Raw genomic sequence first — 19863 nt, forward strand, 5'->3', positions numbered from 1 at the left:
ATGAACAATTATGCGACACGACCTCTGTGTACAGTGTCACTGGCATCTGTCACTTATCAATCGCGATACTTCAGCATGCTCCCGTGTATGAGGATACACAGTTTATCTCTAAATGCCGTATATTAGAATTAGCAGCTTGTTTGACAGATTGTGAGAGGCTCGCGAATGTGTCCGGAATTAAAACCATTGCTGTTTTTAGCCAAACCCATCATCATAAAGGAAAACTGAACCTTGGGAGATAGCTGTTACATGCAATCGTGTATTCGTATAAGCTAAGTATTTTTTTTTGTATCACAACAAAGCTGGATAATGCAGTGGTGAATGGAGAGAGGCGATGCAGTAAGAGTTGATAGAGTGAGGATCTTCTTTGGCTTGACGAAATAGTGCATTTTTGATCCTTTATTAGCCAATGATAACCTAGGATTAGGGTAGACAAAAGTAAACTTGTTCTCCCAGTGTCGGAGAGAATGTGATCACATTGTGGTAAATTCAAATGTAGATAGTATACCTCTTCGATGAAAATTAAAATGCGTCGGCGATTTGAGGGAGTTTGAGTAATCACAGTACAGTATGGTATCTTGATACAGCGCGTAAGAAGCAGGCTGGTCTCTTAAGCACATAGCTCAGAAAGGCCGTTCTCTAGAATAGCGCACGGCTAGGCGAATACAGCATAATCTGAACCTGATAGCGATTCCTTCAAGAATGTTTGCATAGCTCGATTGACCCTTTCGGCGACAGGCAGGTTTAGGCCGAACATATCGCTTGCAGCAACTCGCTTCTGCAACCACTCACCGGCAGCTAGTAGCTTTGCCCCGTCAGAGTCCATCTCCCGGAATCTGGCAACATTGGTGCTACCTAACGAGGGGTCATAGAACGGACTATCGGGATCCGTCGAGTTGAGACTGTACGGGCTAGGTGGCGGTACGCAAACAGTACCCGGCGACGGTAGCTCACCCGTCTGGAAGTATGCTTTCACACGGCTCAAGCTACAGATATCGGGTGCGGAAATCGAACAATGACCAACATGATCGCTGATCAAAAGGCTACTGTCGGGAAAGAGGCTATGCATGTAGCGTCCGCTGCGAAGAGGCGTAACAGGGTCTGCTGTGTTGCTTATGAAGAGGATAGGGTGCGATGTGTTGCCACCATAAGGGCCTTCGAACTTGTAGCTGGCTTTGATTTTCCATGCTGCACAACTCATCAAAAGCATGGACCAGTAGGAGCCAAAGTTCGGCGAAAGGGTGTCCATGATATTCCAGTATGCTTCGAATTCGTCTCTAGTAAGATGAGTTTGATCAATGCCGTCGCCGCATAAGATAGCCGTAGTTGCCACGTCGGGCACTGGCGTATCAGATGCTTCGGTGCCGTTGGCAGGGCAAAAAAGAACGTGGTTGTAGTGGAACATACTAGCGAGCTGGTCGGTCGCTGAGCCCCCTCCCTGTTCAATGGTGGCTAAAATGTCTGCAACGAATGGGAACATCAAGCGTGGTTGGTAGGTAGCGCCGAAGATCAATAGTTTGAGATCAGACCAAGTAAGATAGTCTGGACCATCAGACGAGACGATGGGAAGCGGATTATGGTACAGCGATGCGATGATGTCTTGCGTGCGATCTTCTATATCCGAGACACTTGAGTTCGTAGTTGCCAAGGGACATTCAGCAGGACCCAGATTATGGCAAAAGGTATAGAAGGAGGTCATGGCCTTTTCGGCATCTGTAAGGCTTCCGTTGCCAAGGGAATTTTGGTAGTCGTATGAGCTGACAACACCATCGAGAATGAGACGCCCAACACGATCGGGAAACATGGATCCAAAGGTGGATCCAAGTAGTGTCCCGTATGAGAAGCCCCAGTATTGCAGCTTGCTTTCCCCTGGAACATACGTGGGACTGTAGTATCCGGGACGCTTACCGGCCTTCTGCGCAGCCTTCCGAGTTACCTCGTTTGCGACATACTCGGCGTGTTTCTCAGTGATCTCCAACATGTCTCTAGCGACGAATGCCGTCGCCATATACTGCTTGATATCCGGTCCCTCTTGGTCCTCCTCAGCTAATTTGCAGGATGCGCCAAAGGCATGTTTCATAGACCAAAGTCTACCGAGAGCTGCATCTGAGCTTCCGATAAGTCCTTCCGTCTCCTCTCTCAATTTCCAGGACCACGAAGCAGGCTGATCTGGCATGCATCGAGCAACCGGTTCCGTCCAGCCGATTCCGCGGGGGTCAAATCCGATGACATCAAAGTATCTTGCATCGGTGGAGGGTGTGGAAGTCTCAACACTGGAGTCCACGATCTGCTGTAGCGCGTGTCCTAACACAATTGCAACTGCAGCACCTGGGCCACCCGGACCGCCGGGGTTGAACAAGATCGGACCTCCATAACGAGCATCATCCACGGGTACTCTGGCAGGTATCTTGGTGATAGCGATACTGACGGTATGATTGGGGTAGGTGCCGTTGAAGTAGTCCCATGGTAGGCTTAGTTTTGCGCATTCAAATCTGCCGAAGCATTTGTGGAATTCTAGATGCTCACTCGGAGCGATCTGAAGCTTAATTAGTCTTCTTCCCACCAGTCATACTACAGGGTGCTGAAATAGTGTTGATAAGCTAGTTGGTAGAAAGCTGTAACTCGCTGGAATTGACAAGGTGTTTGAACATAGGTCATGAGTGTTTGTTGATGAAAGCCAGAGTGCAGTATGGTCGGGCCACCAATCACGATCAGAATCCTCCATTGAGCCCTATGAGACAGCAGTTGCCTGCGGTGCTCTGGCATGTGTCTAGGACATATCTGGGAATTAAAGTAGTCATCTGCTGTGCAACTCGAGTGGGCGATATTATTTGACCTGATAAGTTGCCGGCCAAAGCGGCTGCAGAACCACGTGTGCGGTGCGACGCTCAAGGAACGCTCTCTCAACATACCTTGGACCACTCAAAAGCGGCATGATGCAACGCAGGCTCTTCGTCCAGAGACAAGGACAGATCCCAGTTCTTTAATTCAGGAAAGATGGTATCCACTGCTGCGAGACAGACGAGTGTGACGAAGGTCGCAGACAGTGCACGCCACCGCGTCGGGGTCCGTCGAGGCTTGACCGGCGCCGTCGCATCCTCCAACCCATTCCAACTCTTCATGATGTACTTGAAGTAGTTCCAACCGGCTGTAGAACAAGCAAAACAGATGCGGTGGAGTATTGGGTATCGGCGAGTCGCGATAGTGGAGGAGTGGTGAGGCGGGGTCGTCAGCGGGCCTCCTCACCCCAAGATATTCGGTCGCATCCTGGCGGCCTGACGGGCCTGGATGAAGATCATCTTAGGCAGCAGCAAAAGCATTCAAAGATGCGGAAGTGAGTGCGCGAGGACTATACAAAACGCAGCACGGAGTGCGCCTGACTCCCAGCAGGCAGCCCAGCCAGCACTTGCAGAAACTTGCAGAAACTTGCCTTTCTACTATGCGTTGGTACTGCAGCTGCAACAGGAATTTCCGGCGGCTATGTATGCAGTATGCAGTATGCAGTATGCAGTAATGATCACAATGCGCTGTCTTGGCTGCTGCATTTTCTTAATGTGCTGACATTGTGCTCTAGTGCATACGATTGAGTAATGGATTAGCTGCCGTCGAAAGTGCCCCATCAAGTGGGTGGTGAGAGGAGATAGCGTTGTCGCAAACTGACGTCTTGTGGAGAAATCCGTTAGAGACCGCAGAGCCTCATCATAGCGATAGTGACGTGATACGGACATCTCAGGAAGATACGCATATTCCACTGTGTCGCACGGTTGCGACGCGAATACGAGTGAGGGTCCTTGCTAGGGTTGGACTATTATTTGCTTTTTAGTAACCACTTTACTGGATAGATTGAAATGACTCGTTCAAATGACACAGCTTTTGGATCGATGACAAGCCATCAAGACTACGAAGAGGTCGTGAGAGAGTGTGCAAAAGAACCGAAACCTTATCGCGCGACAAGTACAGAGTAGCAGCACCTCCTGATTCAATGGGTATCTCATCTCTCAGTACCAACCACCTCTACTGCCATTAAACATAATAAGAAACGTCCATGAGAATGATGATGCTCATTCGAAGGAGGAGCAGTGTCGGCTAACGTCCAAACGATTTCCTTGGTGTAAAGCCAGTTCAAGCACAGGAGCACTCTTGCCCTTAACCAGCAAGTCTGTACCCTTGGTTATTCTGAGAGCACAAGACTGTAGGACGAAGGTTCGCCGAGGTGTTTACCATTGCTGGCCACCACCTTGACCACCCTCTTGTCCTCCATAGCCGCCCTGACCACCGCCTTGGCCGCCACCGTAGCCACCGCGAGACTGGTATCCGCCACCGCCGCCGCCCTGGGAAGGTCCCCAAGAGCCGCCGCCGCCGCCGCCGTAACCTTCTTTCCTAGTTAGTCTTCACTGTGCATAGATGAGCGAGATGTGCTTACCACGGCCACCGCCACCATAGCCTGGGGACATAGTCAGTACAGTTTCAGAACGGATACGGGGCAGAAAGCTTACCTCCTTGTTGGCCGCCGTAACCTCCACGGTATCCACCACCACCGCCGCCGTAGCCGCCGCCACGGGGAGCGCCGCCGCCAGCGCGGTCAGAAGCCTTGTCGACGCGGATCCTACGTCCATCGAATCTAACAGAGTCAGCGAATTTGTTTAAGCATCCCAGCGACTGGGGAAGTGTCTGAGAGAAGTGTGTACGTACTCCTCGTTGTTCATGGCCTGCATAGCGGCATCGGCCTCGGTGTCCTGCGCATAGCGGACGAAGCCAAAGCCTCGGCTACGACCAGTATCGCGGTCCTTAACCACGACCTGAGATGATGTGAGCCTCTGCCTAACCTTGACGAGAAGAGTGGTAGAGTAACGTGTCACTTACGGCTTCTTCGACTGCACCGAACTCCTCGAACTTTTGACGGAGAGCTTGGTCGTCGGTATGCCATGCGAGGCCTCTGTTCAGGGTCAGTCGCATGAGCGCTGGGAGAAGAAGGCGCACTTACCCAATGAAGAGCTTAGACATGGTGAATGATGTCTGGGTCGAACACTGAACGGTCTCAATACTAGCTCTCGCAACTCGAAACAAAGCGCGCGATACAAAAAGGCTCAAGACAGGTAGTGACAGGAGTTGTAGAGCGAAGGAAAGGTGCAGGAAGGCGAGGAATCCATCGCAGCTTCCCAGGCAGGCAGTATGTAGCAACGTGACGGAACGAACATTTGATCTTGTAGCACCAGGCTGTATTGGTATGGATGGCGCAAGCGATTGCTCTGAAGAGTTAGAGGGGGAGGAAGTTGGCTGCAAGCTGTCGCAATAATGTGATGGCACAGGGTGAGGAGCAGAGATAGTGAAGCGTCTAGGTTGGCGGGGCAAGCGACGATATGAGTACCCCTCCACCAGGTGAAAGAGCGCTAGGCTGTATGCAAGTCAAAGGTTGGCGCACGGACTGGATAGCTGAGGGCCCGGTTTATAAAGCGACGTGGATGGCCACGAGCAACGGGATGCAATGTGCCTCTCCAGCCAGTCGAAGCAGAGTGTCTCGTAGTTCGGACATGGCCTGCAGCACAGCAAACGGAACTGGCCCCTCGCAGCTAGCTTGTCCCAATGCCTTGCCTGGGAGCCTGCACCTGACGATGGACAGGGTGCAGATACTGGTTCTGCCATACATACATGTCGGCAAGCTGGCTCTTTAGTGTGTTCCCGTGTCTGTCTGTTCATGCTGGGTATATGCAGCCCACGTTAGGCTAAGACTAGGTGTATCCAATTACAAGGCCGCTGGCGAGCCAGAGAAAACGATTTTTCTGATAGGTGCCCCGATCTATCGTCCCTGTTCAGAGTGCCGGCATGAGTGCGGAGGCGTCATTGGGTCGCTGCGAAATACGTGCATGGACAAGCCTGCGGATAGAACAGATTGCGTGCTCCAGACAGCAGCGATCTGCGCCCGTCGCTACAACAAAACTATCGGGCTGTGACGAAAGGTCAACGGCGGGCAGGCATTGGACAGAAGGTGGTGGTTCAAAGAAGCTTATCAAGTCGCCATCCCTAGTCTGACGGTGTGGGGATCGGGCCTAAACTAGACTTCCAGGCCCTCTGCGTCCCAGGTTGGCTCGTGCGCGCGACGTCAACATGTAGAAAGCTGGAAGGGCACTATCGTAAGACTGGCGGCAGATATATGACCAGATCTTGCTGTGCCAGGACGTGTCGTACCGCCTCGTTGACCCTATGTAGCACGTTCCTATCATCGGTAATGGAAAGCGGGCACGGTGGCAGCGTTTACCGAGATATACCGAGGCTGCGCAAACTGGACAAATTGTCCTGTACCATGAATACGTGCATCTCCAGAAAATCCGACAAAGAGAACGTTCGCATTCGTCCCGTTGCGATAGCGGCTTGACGCATGTGGCAGTACGATGCCAAGATGATGCTTTCGCGGAGCCCGGTTCCAGGGCAGGATAAGTCATCCAATGATGCCGGAAACTACCAGTTGAAATAGAAGTTAAAGGGAGCTTTTGATTGTTCCACATTCCAGTGGTAGAACGTACTGAGATACCGACATGGAAGACTCACTCGCGTCCTCCATTGGTCGTGCCTTCTTTCAGCAGTGCAGTGGCACTGGCGATGACGGAAGCGTCAAAATCATAGCACCCACTGGCACCTTCCATGATATTGAATTTAGGCGACTACACAGAGTCTGACGGACATTCAATATGTCCTAGACTGTGAGAACGCCTCTCAGTCGGCACCCTTTCCAAAGTGACCAACCATCGCACAAGTTGCCGATCCACCACCACGACCTCCCGCTCATCTGCGCCACGTCGTAGCACCACATCAACCTTCGAGCTTCACAGATTAATCGAATCAAAGACACAATCAGACTCCGTCATCCAAAAGGTTCATCTAGAATGCAGGATACCATGGACATTCGAAAGTGGCTAGACGAGATAGTCCAACCGGAAACACAGCGCGAGCCGGTTAGACATCAACGGCCTGTAGAGTCCACTAAACGGAAACGTCGATGCAAATCAGATAGCTCAATCCTAGATCCCCGTCCGCCTGCATCTCCTCCGCACGAGTCAGTGGATGATAGTGCAGGCAAGGCCTTCCGGGCGATGTGCAGTGACAGCTCTAGCAGCAGCCGGTATGCGCGCAAACCTCGAAGAAAAACGCGCCCTGAGCGATATGAGCCAGCCCCCCATGCACGTCGCAACCCCAAGGACGAATCAAAGACGACGAGGCGCAAGCCTCGACGTAAGAAGGGCGAGAAGCTACCTGCTGTCATCCGGACCCTCGAGGCCAAAAATGTGTCCAAAGATCGGCTGACTGTAAGACATCCATGCGGTTATCCGAACGTACTGCACGGGGTTGACTATTGAACCAGTTGAAGCCGCGAGAGCAGCTAGGACTCTTCAACAAGGGACGGACGTCTACCGCTTTCAAGGGTCGCGGGTGTGAGTGACCCGTCTTCGCTCCTGTGGCATGGCTGATACGGTATCTTGGAACCCTTTCCCGCATTCTCCGGCTGATATATCGCAGTGCCCGATCTAGTCTTCTCTGAGATGAAGTTCTTGCAGAAAGAAAGGGACGAACCAGAGGTTATGGCACGTCCTAATCTGGCCAAAAAGAAGCGAAAAAAAGACCAGAAACAAACGAAGGAGGGGGAGATTTCCGCTTTCTTTACCTCAATGCGCCCGGTATTGGTCGAGAAGGACAGCAACAGGCTCCCAGAACATGCTGCTTCGAGGAACGAGCGGTGTCGCCGTGATCACCCCCCTGTGTATGAGACTGCTACATCCACTGTTGTGGTAGCGCGCCCAACGTCTTACCTGGGCTTCGGAAGTAGAGGCCCTCAACATGACAGTACTAGCTACGTATCTTGGCCAGAGTCGATTCGAGCGCCTAGCACGAAACCAGCGCAGCCCTGCAGCCTTCCCACCCGTCACAGTCCGCATAATGTAGATTCCTATAGTGAATCTGACACTAGGAAAGGAAAAGAGCATGATGCCTTCAGGCTACCAACTCGTCCACTAGCAGCGACAAAAGGAAGAACCGATAGCATGCCAGGCGCTCGCTTCAAGATACCTTCGTCCGCTCCATTACAAGATAGAGCTTCAAGGTCGCAGTCCTTGCCTCAACGCAGCTCGTCTCTACGGAGGCCGAATTTTGTCCAACAATCTGCGAGGCTACAAGAGGCCGACACTGCTGGCTCACCACCATCAATGCCACCCCTTGAGTCTGCACCTGTCATAGACGTCTGCCATGCTCGAACACGTAGCAACTCGAAAGGCACCGAGTCAGGTCCTGCCCCAGCCTCAGCTCCCGTTCTTGCTGTGCATCGACACCACAACCAGCCTAAGGATGGTAGCGTCGTTGAACAGAGTCGAATACCGACGTCTTCAGATTTAGGGCTCGCTTTGCAACAATGCAATGATGCGTTATATCGAAGGCGTCATGCTGCTGAGCCGCGTAGGAGACCTACCGAAGAAATCCACCGAGTGAACACAAGGTCGGACCTCCGACAAGACTCAATAGAGTTCTGCAGTGCGACTCAGCAGGCTCCTGCTGTACGCTTCGTGGATCAGATCTACCATGAATCGATACTACCAAACTTTGCTGGCCCGAGCATCTATGAGCAACAAGCACTACACCAGCAGCTTCCTCTGCACTTGGGAGCCAATGAAGGTCATCTGGAAACGCCCTATACCGACCAAGATTATCTGGAGCAGAATGATCCAATAGGGTACGATGACCATGTTTGGGAAGGGCTGCCGGAAGAGCCAACGTCGCATAGTTTTGAGAGCGGTGTGGATACCTATGAGAATCGTGAAGATCGCGTCGAAATGATGGAAAACCCTGTTCAGGATTTGAGACAAGTCAACGACACCGTGGCTCCTGGGTTTTGGCGGCCGAATAAGCTGTACTGATGTTGTGATGGCTGCTGCATGGCGCGTTAGCTCATGTTTGTTTTTGAAGTCAAACACCCTCTCTAATCGCGAGCTGTCGACAAGCCATGTTGAGAAGCGACCCAGGTCTCCTGACGATGTGTGATTGCGCTCTGTGATGTCGAAAATTCGAAGAAGAATTCGCAAAGGACAGAAGCCGACTTGAGCAGCCTCGGTGTCCGTGCACAAAAAGTTGGAGCTTCCGGGTCCCGCTCCCGTACCTCATGGTCGCATTTTGATCCTCGGTCTGGGCTTCGCGTGAGAGGAGAATCGGCTGCACTTCCATCTAGTAGTCTACTAAACGAGTGCCGTCTGTATGCCCATCTATCAATCGCTGCTGCGGCTCAGTCCCGCCCAGAAATTGATCTCCCGGTCGAAGCTCCCCTTCCCTATTGCGACGGCTGTCTCATGCAGACAGTCGGCGGTGACGTTCGTCACAGTGGCGCCTTCCCAACAGAGCTCCCCGCCTGCCAGCCCCACTAGTAGACCCCTCAACGACAAAATCAACTCTAGGGCTCGTCTACTTGCAGGCCATCTAAACTCCACAGCTTCTTCTTCCACAGCCATTCGTACAGCTGCCACGAAGAGCCCATCCACCATGTCTTACACCACACGCAAGATTGGCGCTGCCAACACGCTCGAGCACCGCATCTTCATCGAGAAGGACGGCCAGCTCGTTTCGCCATGGCACGACATCCCGCTCTACGCCAACGAGCAGCAAACCATCCTCAACATGGTTGTTGAGGTGCCCCGCTGGACCAACGCGAAGATGGAGGTGCGTTGACCCCAATTGGCTGCGCCGTGGCCTATTCACGGTCCCGCGCAAAGACACAGGCTAACCATCGCAACAGATCTCCAAGGAGGAGCAGCTCAACCCCATCAAGCAGGACATCAAGAAGGGCAAGCTCCGCTACGTGAGGAACTGCTTCCCCCACAAGGGCTACCTCTGGAACTACGGTGCCTTCCCCCAGGTACGATGACGCGACCCCGATATCGGACAATCACACAGGTGCTGATGTTGTACAGACTTGGGAGGACCCCAACGTTGTTCACCAGGAGACCAAGGCCAAGGGTGACAACGACCCATTGGATGTCTGCGAGATTGGTGAGCTTGTCGCCAAGCCTGGTGAGGTCATCCAGGTCAAGGTTCTCGGTGTCATGGCTCTGCTCGACGAGGGCGAGACTGACTGGAAGATCATGGTTATCAACGTGAACGACCCATTGGCCCCCAAGCTCAACGACGTCGAGGACGTTGAGCGCCACCTGCCCGGTCTTCTCCGTGCCACAAACGAGTGGTTCCGTATCTACAAGATCCCAGACGGCAAGCCCGAGAACCAGTTCGCCTTCTCCGGCGAGTGCAAGAACAAGAAGTACGCCATGGACATTGTCCGCGAGTGTGCTGAGGCCTGGGAGAAGCTTGCCACTGGCAAGACCCCCAAGGATGAGATCAGCCTGTACGTAGTGGATTGCCTACTGCTAAATGACATCCTACTGACAAATTTGTAGCACCAACACCACTGTCTCGCACTCTCCCGACCGCACCGACGCTAGCTCGCTCAACGTCCCCCAGGGCGAGAACAAGGCGCCCGCTCCTATCGACCCCAGCATCGACAAGTGGTTCTACATCTCCGGTGCCCCATCCAACTAGTTCTAATGGGAGCCATGGTTACGAAAAAAGTGTAAACATCATTGGAGTGAGAACATGAGGGTAGATGGTAGATAAATGTGCATGAATAACGCCGACCAACGACGGTATATAGAGTCATGAGACAAATGATCAATACCTCATTTCAGCCCAACCCAGAATATTGCCGTGACGCCGACCGATGCTGTGGTTTAATACTTATGTACAATCATGTCTTTATGCTGAAGCCTCAGTTGCCTGCCAGTTCGTCTTTCCGTGCCAACGACCGCGAGTGTCTGTCGACTTCCTCGACGACTTGTGTTATGCGCATGTTGCTGAGATCGAGCTTCATCTCCTTGCCGTCCTCTATGCGACCATGTTAGCGTTTGCTCCAGATGCACGATTCGAATGAGCGGAACGTGTACGTACTGAACTTGACAGCTAGGCTCGCAGGCTCCTTGCTCTCTCGTGGCAGCATCTTGGACTCAATCTTCATGCCATCTTGGCGTGCATTCGGTGGGATCAAGGAGAGGAAGAGGCGGGCGGGTTTTGAGCGCGGGGAGAAGGGATTGAATGCTACGCGGACGTCGGTCAGGAATCTGGTAATCATTGCGGCGACTGTAGAGCGGCGGGTCGGCGATGCAGACTGTGTTCTGTTAGCTTGTATAGAAGATAGATAGATGCGACAGCGTACCGATGGCTGATGGGTCAAAATTGCACTGCAGTCGACGTCTTCTACGCTCGTCGCAACCTCTTCGCGATATGTCCGTGCTCAGGATTCTGTGCGGGCCACGCTACAGCTAGCCGTCCAGACACGTTACGCCCTTTCACCCCGCCAAACGTCCCACCGTAGCCATCTCCGTCATAGGGCAGTCGCATACATCGACCAGACCCTCTCCGCAGCCCGAGCCACAATGGCACCCCTCCCCTCCACCACGCAATCCCTCACCACCCGCCTAAGCGCCCTCTCCGAAGCGAACAAAGGTGTTGGCCAGCTCATCCAACGCTTAGCCAAGTTAGACTTCCAGCCAGGCTCGCAACCACTCGACAATTCCGAAGAAGGCGACGTTCGGTTGGAACTTAGTGCCGAGATACATGAGACTTTGAAGGGGATTGAAGAGGAACTTGAACTTCTGAGGCAAGAGGTCGAGGACGTTACGTCACAAGGTGGCATTACTGGGCGAAGGAGGGATAGTAGCAAGGACAGCGAGAGAAGCAGACTTGCTGTACTACTGGCGAGGTTGACAGAGGATTTGAGGTCGTACGTGACTACGTCTCCCCCTTACTGCATCCTCTGGTGTGGCATGCTAACCAGTCTTCATGTAGATCGCGATCGCAATACCGGAAAGCACAACTTACAGCCAAGCACAACGCCGACCGCGCAAAGCTCAAGGAACGCGAACTCCTCTTCTCCAACCTGCAATCAGGCTCCTCGACTCCATCCTCTACGTACCGCCAACGAAAGCAACAGCAGGGGCTATCAGAAGGCGAAGTCGTCGCTCAGGCATCTTCAGACGTCACATCTGCTCTGCGCCGAACAGCGCAGTTGATGAAAGACGAGCTATCGCGCTCTCGATTCGCACAAGAAACGCTCGAACAGACCAACGCTGCCCTACAGGATCTTGGGGAGCAGTACTCGGATCTAAACACATTACTAGCCAACAGCAAGAACTTGGTTTCGACACTACTCAAGAGCACAAAAAGTGACACGTGGTATCTTGAGACTACCTTCTACATCCTCCTAACCACAATCATCTGGCTCGTCTTCCGTCGCTGGTTATACGGCCCACTCACCTGGTTCCTCATCTGGCCGGTCAAGCTTACCTTTCGCATCCTTTCCGCTGTCCTGCCTTTCGGCGCCGCATCTTCAGCCGCATCATCGAGTGTCGCAGTTTCCTCGTCCTCCAGATCTCTTATTGTCCAACCTAGCGCAACAGGTGGAATACCCCGACGCGATTCCAACGCCCAACCACACTACATCCCTGTCGGTCGTGGAGGCGGAGTAAACAGGCAAGGTCAGGATCCTAGTCCGCAAGGCTCTTACTCGCAACAAGTAGGCCAGATGGCGGAACAAAATCGGCAGCAGCAGCAGCAGGAAGAGGTGCCTGATCACCCACAGTTCAGGCAACAGAAGAAGGATGAAGATGAGGGACCCGTCACACTGGGCGACGGAACTGTACTGAAGGAGAGCGATAAGCCGAGGAATCCCAAGAAGAAGATGTGGGAAGAGGATGTGGAGAGCGCGAAGCGCCATGAGGCGCAGACTCAGGAGACACAAGCGCAGCAAGAAGGAAGTGGACAGAGAAGAAAGAGAGACGAGCTGTAAGTCGCGAGTCGTACAAATACACGAGATGGTACGTATGTAAGGAGATATCCTATGGTCATCGTCATTATCATGATAATCATTCTATCACCACAACCATCATCATTCTTCCATGCCCTTGCCTTTGTCTCCTCATTCGATACCCAAAATTTATGCTCTCTAAAACACAAAGTCAAAGTTTTGATATTGTTGTCTCCCAACCCGAAGTAATGGATGTGTCTCCACCCTTCAACGATGTGAAGATTGTGGTGTGTCAGCTTTGTCCTACATCTTTTCACAATGTTATGGGCTGAATCTTATCCCCAGAGATCATCAACACTGATTGTCTAATGTTCTGGGGTGCGAAATTGGTACAAGAGGCATATACACGTGGAATCCTTCTATGCGGTTGCTGCATATGGACACACGCTGTAGTCTGCTATGCTGATGATGGATTATTTCAAGTCATCTTCCTAGTGTATGTCACTGGCGGCCAACTTCCATGTCCTCGTCTCAAAAGAAAAGACAGCATACACTGCGGTAGCTTTTACGGTTAGTGATGTGCCCTGGCGCTATGTTCGTCGCTCATATATAGAACAGTTTGGTGCGTTCCAGAGCATGCCGTCTCAATGTGCAACGACATTGGCGGTACCATGAACGAAGTTGGTATCCACTCTGTACGTGACTCACAATAGGCTCAGTCGTACCGTATTATGTATTGTGTACCGTTGCCAACGCTGGTTGCGATTGCAAGAATCAACTCACTTTACCTCTATTGGCGAGCTCGCCCTCACCCACGGCAGGCGTTTGCCCTCACCCACGGTAAGCGTTTGCCTTCCCCGCACCGTCGTGGTCATTTCTACATACAAAAACCAAGAGATACTTTCCTTTTCTATTTATCTTCTTCTTCCATACACTCTACCCTTCCATTTACTCGACTCCGCTATCTATCTGTTCAGCGACAACCACCACAATGACATCGCCGACCATCCTCCCCGTCGACACCATCATGCGCGTTAAGAATCGAAACACCTCCCTTATACAGCCGGAGGAGAACGGAACAAGAAAGATTTCTCTAGGCTTGTTAAGCCCACCCACTTCGATCTCGTCTAGGAGCATCTCGTCCACAAGCAGTTCCAGTCAATCTTCGACATCAACCACCACGCGATTCATCTCGACACCAACACACTTCAACTCTCCACAGACGAACGAATTTCTTGGTCTTACTCAAGGCAAAGCCTTGGAGCTCTTTAAGAGCAGGCGCGACAAAGAGAAAGAGATTGGAGCACCCATCTCTATAGAAAGATGGGTGATCGACTATGTCGTCGCAATCTGTGAAGATGCACAAGATTCCGCCGATAACTGGGTGAAGTTCATGGAAGAGGCTGGGATTAAGAAGGAAGTACAGCTTGCCATCATGAGAGAAGAGCATGCAATCATACGCGGGATTCAGTCACTGTCTTGCTGGCTCGCAGATATTATCGAGACGAACTATCTTGCCCTCGTGGACATGAACGCCCGCATACTAGAAGAGTTGGCTCCCTCATCGGGAGTACATCTGAGAGGGGGAGCAGGAGATGAATACATGGTCCCTCAAATGCCTGGTGGTCATCTCGCTCTGTACAAGAGCGTCGAGTTCCGAAGATGCAAAGGTGTCATCTCTGAAGATGGATCAGTCAATTTGGCACGTCTGGAATCTACCGGACCAACCGATTTCGCGAGACGAGGTGGTCTGTATTTCACGAACCAGCTATGGGTGGCTAAACATTACGCGACTCTGATTACAGATGCCTGTCCAGTCGCAGACCGACGGACTGTGGAGCTGCACGTCCCGCTATCTCACCTAGAGAAGATGAAGGTGTGGAATTTGCGATTCGAGGACGAAGCCTTCAAGCAACTTTTATTCTTCTCGAGACGCGATGAAAAGTACCCTAAACAAATATCGCAGTTACGTGCAGCGCATGGGATAATCTCAGGACCTATTGGTCATGTCCACAATCTGGCTTTCGGAAAGATGTCGAGTTGGAACCTGATCACAGAAAAGCATCAGCTACAGGAGAAGGAAAAGGTTGAGGACAACAAAGGAAACCAGACAGAGGTCACCAAATACGGAAAGCAGTGGGTTTGGATTAAAGAAGAGTCAGTGGCACAACTTGAAGCAGACTGTAAAGACAAAGTATATCTGAGACTACCCCACCAGAATCTCAAGCTTGTCGTTGAGCCATGGGACGACAAATCTGTAAAGGACAAGCGGGTATAGAAAGTTGAAGCTTGATCAAGCCCGGAAGGCTTCGTCTAAACAATACAGGTCTTAGTCATCAATCAATCCCAACACGGAAGGTACATAACTACAAGCATTACGTCGTGACTCAAGAGCTTCCATAACTACCTAATCTTGATTTTGAAAAAGCTGGCTGGTTGATCATTACATGTGCTTGTATTCTTAGCCCTTCAGTATCAAGGCCAAAAATGAAAGCCCACGCCCACCCTGCCTCGTCACCAAACCTACAGCGCGCCCTGAGATCCGCTCTACCATACAGCGTCAATCTCATCTACAGAATCCAACACCCCAACCGAACTGAGCACGCCCACATCATCGCCACATTCCCTCCGTCAGCCTCTGAAATCCCAGAATGTTGGGCAGCTGCATACCTGGATCGCTCCATGCGTCCGGAGGTAAGTTATGACTGTAAGAAATGCATGTGAGACATACACTGACTTCGCATCTCCACATCTGTAGACCGAGCTGTGGATCTTCAGTAGCGCAGAACAGCCTCTTCGCTCAAACTTGACACCAAAATTTCGACAGGAGGATAAGAAGGCGGTGATGGCATTATTGGACTACATGGCTACACTCCCCACCCCACCGATGCGCTCCGATAATCTGCCTGCTCTGGAGTTGGCAAAACAGCACGAAGAAGAACATCCAACCCCACCAGCTGATGGCACATACAAACTGTCACCAGGAACATATATGCGACATCTCCTTATGCCGAAGGTCGTTACGTTAGGTGCGGTTCATTGCGATGTAGTCAAAATCCTTCGCGAAGCAGGAGTTCTACGAGATGAGCTTCCGGGCCCCGATGCCGAGTTGAACAAGTTCTTGTTCAAGCTCTCTGATTTACCAGAAACGCGAGAGCTGCCACAGGGCTTGCGATGGGGGGATATGCGCGAGCAAGACATCGACCTTGTCAAGGCCCGAACAACTATTCCACGTACAACGAAGACACTGATGTCACTAAAAAGTGTTGGCGTGTTTGAAGAAGAAACAGATACTGCTGTAGCGTGGACATTTCTCGGATTAGATGGATCTCTTGTTACCTTACATACAGAAGAGGCATATCGAGGCAAGGGAATAGCGAAGGCTGTTGCGGCAAAGTTGTTCCGACAGCATGCTCCAGGATTAGCAGTAGACCACGACGGAAACGCATGGTCGCACGCGGATGTGTACACGGGCAATGTACAAAGCGAGAGCGTGTGCAAAAGCTTGGGAGGCAAGGCATTGTGGAAGTGCTTCTGGGTGCGTATAGACCTAGAAAAGGCGGGATGTCTGGCGAAGACTGGGTGAGCTACAGTTAAATTGATGCGTCAACGGTTGCGGGACACCGAGATGTGGGAGCATAGAGTAGATCTGTTGTAGAGTCAGTTTCGAGTCTTGTTATTTGTAGAGAACGAGTGACTGGAACAAGGGTTGCTCATTAAAAAATTAGAGTGTTGTTGTTGTTTTTGATCCTCATAGTGAATCAGGGTTAAAAAGCGATAATAATCATAGCAGCGCGACGGTGGAAGGAGGGTGGGCTTACCAGGTATATGTCCTGACGCAGACGCTTTGTGAGCATCACGAGCATTACATTTGTTCGAGTTCATCTGATCGTATTGTCGTTGACTGTCTATATCATGAAGACGTGCTTCGACAGACCGTAGTCATGCCGATATCTCTCAAGAAATGTCATCGCAAACGTGAGTAGCTTAGTCGAAGAGACCGAAGCCCATGTCCTCATCCTCAGACTCCTCCTTCTCCTCTTCCTTGGCCTCCTCCTTGGCGGCAGGGGCGTCACCACCGGAAGCAGCAGTCGTGGCAGGGCCAGCGGAAGCGTACTTGTCGGGGTTGGCGATGCGGTCCTTGAGCTCGGCGATCTCCTCCCACTCGTAGTCGGTCTCAATGGCAACAGAGAGAACCTTCTTGTAGGAGTTGACAACGGAGTGCATGACGGAAGGCAGAGTGGGGAAGCCGGTGGCCAAGGAGATACTGGCAATGGTGGCGATGGCAGAGGAGAAAGCCTTGAGCAGCTGGGACTCCTCGATGTCCAAGACGGAGGCATCGAAGGTCTGGCCGTTGTCGTAGATCTGGAAGATACCCATACCGTAGGTGAAGGGAGAGATGTTCAACAAGTTGAGCAGGGTAGCCTCGGAGGCACCGACCTTGTTACCGGCCTCGATGAGCTTCAAGTCGGAGGTAATTTCGATGGTACCACGGGCAATCTTGGTGGGGACACCGAGAGCCTGGAAGAAAGAGGTCTTTCCGGGTTCCATACCACTGCCATATGTCAATTGTCTGCTGCATGATTTGCACAAGGTATGTTCTTACGTGTTTCCGGCGGGAATGTAGACATCGCCGGGGGCGACGGCACCGGCACGAGCGGGGGCAGCGACACGGTTGGAGAGAATCTTCTCACGGGTGTCCTTGAGGTCGGCGTTGGTGAAGACGAAACCGACGTTGCCTATAGTTTTGTCAATGCCGTGCGCGGCGGTCGCGTGGATCGGAAGACGTACCCTTGACGTGGGGAAGGAGACGCTCGTACTCGGGGTAGTCGTTGATAAGACCCTTCAGAGCACGGCGGACCATGGTGTTCTTTCCCATGAGGACGACACCCTCGCCGCGGAGCGACTGACGGATCTCGTGCATCTGCTGCGACGAGACATTGTCAACGGTGACGATGAAGATGCTCTTGTACTCCTTGAGGAGAGCCTCGAGCTTCTCGAAGTAAGCGGCCTTGGATTCTTTCTTGCCCCCCATTGTGTTCGGTGACGCAAAGGGATGTTTAAGGTCTTAGTTTGGGTGTTGTTGATGGTTTAAGGAAGAGAAAGTTCGACCGAGCGAAAATCAAAGTCGTCCGCTGTGGGTGGCCCCTGCTCGCGTAACGCGCTAGCGCATTCTGAGCCTCATAGAAAAGTAGTATCAACTCCACCAGGCAGTGTCCGACGCAAACATCATGTCTGTTCCCTACCAGTGCATTGTAGCGCACAGCTCAGAATCTGCGGGAGAGTGGGTGATATTCGGTGCGAGCGGCTCCAAGATCGTAGCTCATTCCAGTCGTGGGGCAACGACGACATGGCCACCGCAAGACAATCAGATTGAAGTGAGTGATGACGTGATAAACATCATGTGTCAATGTTGTGGCATTCGACTTGGTAGAAGAAGTGGTTGCGCATCGCTAACATGAGCAGGATCAGCAGGAGGGCGATTCCGAAGAGCGACCAGGAAAACGCATCAAATTGGAACAACCGAAGGAGCAGAAGTCGAATTTTTCCAGTCTCATTCTTTCAAGCGATGGACAATACTTGGTTGGCATAACTGGTGAAGACAAATGCATTCGCGTCTTCCAGATCGATTCACAGAACCGACTGCAGCAACTTAGCGAAAGGTAAGAAGCAAAAGACGCAAGGCCAATTCAAAGATTGACCTGGAGAAGGTGCATGTCGAGACGACCTTCTTCGATCATTCTTACATCCGATAACACGACTATCTTGTGTGCAGACAAGTTTGGCGATGTGTATGCACTTCCACTTCTCCCATCACCTGACGACGATAAAGTAGAAGAGCCATCTGAAACACCAGCGACTGCACAGCCGGACCAGAAAGAATGGATGCCTTCCGCCACTACCCTGACCGTTCATTCTGGTAGAAATAGGAAGACTCTCGAAGAGCAGCTTAAGCAGAAAGCGAAGGGACCAGCGAAATCCAAAGAGCCTATGCGATTCAAGCACGAGTTGCTCCTTGGTCACGTTTCTATGCTCACGGATGTCGTTTATACAAAGGTAGAGGGCCGAAGCTACATCATCACAGCAGATCGAGACGAGCATATCAGAATCTCAAGAGGCCCGCCGCAAGCACATATTATTGAGGGCTTCTGCTTCGGCCACGAGGCGTTCGTAAGCAGACTTTGCTTCACACAGTCTGGTCAACTTGTATCTGGTGGTGGTGACGATCACTTGTTTGTCTGGGACTGGCAAAATGGTCTTTTGAGAGAGAAGCTGGCCATCCGAGATCTCGCCTTTGCCCATCTCCAGGAGCGTGGCTTGGTTCTGGCAGGTGTAGAGTCTGCGACTTTCAAAGTTGCGGTTACGGGCATTTGGAGTTTACCAACTAGAGACGGGGTAAGTGCCACTGAGCCTCAGTCCTTCTAGTTTCGTTCTGATTTTCGGTAGGCTGAAACTATCCTCGTGGCGTGCGAGGGTGTACCCGCGCTATTCGGCTTCACACTAGGTGTATCCACCTTGGGAAATTCCATCCCATTGAGCGGTAACGCACTTGGTGTTGCCATTATACACACCTCTACAGGGTCGCTGAAACTCGCCGTCTCGATCGACAGCGTCCAAAAGCCAGGCTCAACGACTGAAGTTCGGGAAGACAAAGTACGTAACCAAGCTCAGAAGTACTTCGCAGCCGACAACTAACATGTATACAAGGTGCCAAGATTGCGATGCCTCGCCAGACAGCAAGCTGGCGGATGGCACGAAGATCCTGAGCTGGCAAACATGCTGAAGATCTTCGAGCAGGGTGGTGACAAGCTGCTTGCAGATGACAAAGCAGTGCGAGACATGCTCTACAATGTGGAGAATCTCAGAAAGCGTCCAGGCGCAGAAGATTAGATAGCAGCGTTGCAAGACCACAACGGACTTGAGATGCTCCTTCCAAGCGCGGGGCCGATATACGAAGATAGAAAGTGAAGCGTGACGTGTGCGGCTCCAGAACATGCACGAACTGTAATCATTCAAATACTCGCCTCTCCAGACCA

At 51.9% G+C, this 19863-nt stretch overlaps 10 protein-coding genes across 10 annotated transcripts; 6 read left to right on the forward strand and 4 right to left on the reverse strand.

Moving 5' to 3' along the window:
* Positions 1-245: 245 nt before the first annotated feature.
* On the reverse strand, positions 246-3431 carry CC77DRAFT_1019492 (hypothetical protein). Its single transcript, XM_018524842.1, has 2 exons — positions 2913-3431; positions 246-2536 (listed from the first exon to the last, which is right to left on the reverse strand). The coding sequence occupies exons 1-2, from the start codon at positions 3120-3122 to the stop codon at positions 656-658; spliced, it is 2091 nt and encodes a 696-aa protein (XP_018386982.1). The 5' UTR covers positions 3123-3431; the 3' UTR covers positions 246-655.
* A 1138-nt stretch (positions 3432-4569) lies between these two features.
* CC77DRAFT_903434 (hypothetical protein) lies at positions 4570-4935 on the reverse strand (the record flags this gene model as incomplete). The annotated part of the gene is made up of 3 exons (XM_018533603.1): positions 4570-4621; positions 4693-4799; positions 4864-4935. Coding segments are annotated over 3 exons (231 nt in total), but the record flags the coding sequence as incomplete, so codon positions are not given.
* Positions 4936-7182: 2247 nt separating this feature from the next.
* CC77DRAFT_1019494 (hypothetical protein) lies at positions 7183-9164 on the forward strand. The gene is made up of 2 exons (XM_018524843.1): positions 7183-7301; positions 7358-9164. Exon 2 carries the CDS (start codon positions 7536-7538, stop codon positions 8898-8900), a length of 1365 nt encoding a protein of 454 aa, XP_018386984.1. The 5' UTR covers positions 7183-7301; positions 7358-7535; the 3' UTR covers positions 8901-9164.
* A 352-nt stretch (positions 9165-9516) lies between these two features.
* CC77DRAFT_933864 (inorganic pyrophosphatase) lies at positions 9517-10566 on the forward strand (the record flags this gene model as incomplete). Its single annotated transcript, XM_018534343.1, has 4 exons — positions 9517-9693; positions 9770-9889; positions 9945-10372; positions 10425-10566. 4 exons carry the CDS (start codon positions 9517-9519, stop codon positions 10564-10566), a joined length of 867 nt encoding a protein of 288 aa, XP_018386985.1.
* Positions 10567-10792: 226 nt separating this feature from the next.
* On the reverse strand, positions 10793-11152 carry CC77DRAFT_933124 (hypothetical protein; the record flags this gene model as incomplete). Its single annotated transcript, XM_018534296.1, has 2 exons — positions 10793-10908; positions 10972-11152. The coding sequence occupies 2 exons, from the start codon at positions 11150-11152 to the stop codon at positions 10793-10795; spliced, it is 297 nt and encodes a 98-aa protein (XP_018386986.1).
* Positions 11153-11339: 187 nt separating this feature from the next.
* CC77DRAFT_809370 (Sec20 domain-containing protein) lies at positions 11340-13031 on the forward strand. Its single transcript, XM_018533292.1, has 2 exons — positions 11340-11803; positions 11869-13031. The coding sequence occupies exons 1-2, from the start codon at positions 11457-11459 to the stop codon at positions 12866-12868; spliced, it is 1347 nt and encodes a 448-aa protein (XP_018386987.1). The 5' UTR covers positions 11340-11456; the 3' UTR covers positions 12869-13031.
* CC77DRAFT_1049344 (hypothetical protein) lies at positions 12777-15104 on the forward strand (the record flags this gene model as incomplete). The annotated part of the gene is made up of 5 exons (XM_018527569.1): positions 12777-12896; positions 13172-13396; positions 13445-13521; positions 13648-13666; positions 13804-15104. The coding sequence occupies exons 2-5, from the start codon at positions 13195-13197 to the stop codon at positions 15102-15104; spliced, it is 1599 nt and encodes a 532-aa protein (XP_018386988.1). The 5' UTR covers positions 12777-12896; positions 13172-13194.
* A 134-nt stretch (positions 15105-15238) lies between these two features.
* On the forward strand, positions 15239-16512 carry CC77DRAFT_1049345 (hypothetical protein). The gene is made up of 2 exons (XM_018527570.1): positions 15239-15520; positions 15585-16512. Exons 1-2 carry the CDS (start codon positions 15314-15316, stop codon positions 16410-16412), a joined length of 1035 nt encoding a protein of 344 aa, XP_018386989.1. The 5' UTR covers positions 15239-15313; the 3' UTR covers positions 16413-16512.
* Positions 16513-16612: 100 nt separating this feature from the next.
* On the reverse strand, positions 16613-17959 carry CC77DRAFT_809310 (60S acidic ribosomal protein P0). Its single transcript, XM_018533291.1, has 3 exons — positions 17618-17959; positions 17433-17565; positions 16613-17381 (listed from the first exon to the last, which is right to left on the reverse strand). The coding sequence occupies exons 1-3, from the start codon at positions 17859-17861 to the stop codon at positions 16814-16816; spliced, it is 945 nt and encodes a 314-aa protein (XP_018386990.1). The 5' UTR covers positions 17862-17959; the 3' UTR covers positions 16613-16813.
* Positions 17960-17965: 6 nt separating this feature from the next.
* CC77DRAFT_809992 (hypothetical protein) lies at positions 17966-19792 on the forward strand. Its single transcript, XM_018533294.1, has 5 exons — positions 17966-18204; positions 18293-18489; positions 18538-19222; positions 19274-19480; positions 19535-19792. Exons 1-5 carry the CDS (start codon positions 18058-18060, stop codon positions 19715-19717), a joined length of 1419 nt encoding a protein of 472 aa, XP_018386991.1. The 5' UTR covers positions 17966-18057; the 3' UTR covers positions 19718-19792.
* Positions 19793-19863: the final 71 nt, after the last annotated feature.

Source organism: Alternaria alternata (genome assembly GCF_001642055.1).
Source record: "Alternaria alternata strain SRC1lrK2f unplaced genomic scaffold CC77scaffold_8, whole genome shotgun sequence".
NCBI lineage: Eukaryota > Fungi > Ascomycota > Dothideomycetes > Pleosporales > Pleosporaceae > Alternaria > Alternaria alternata.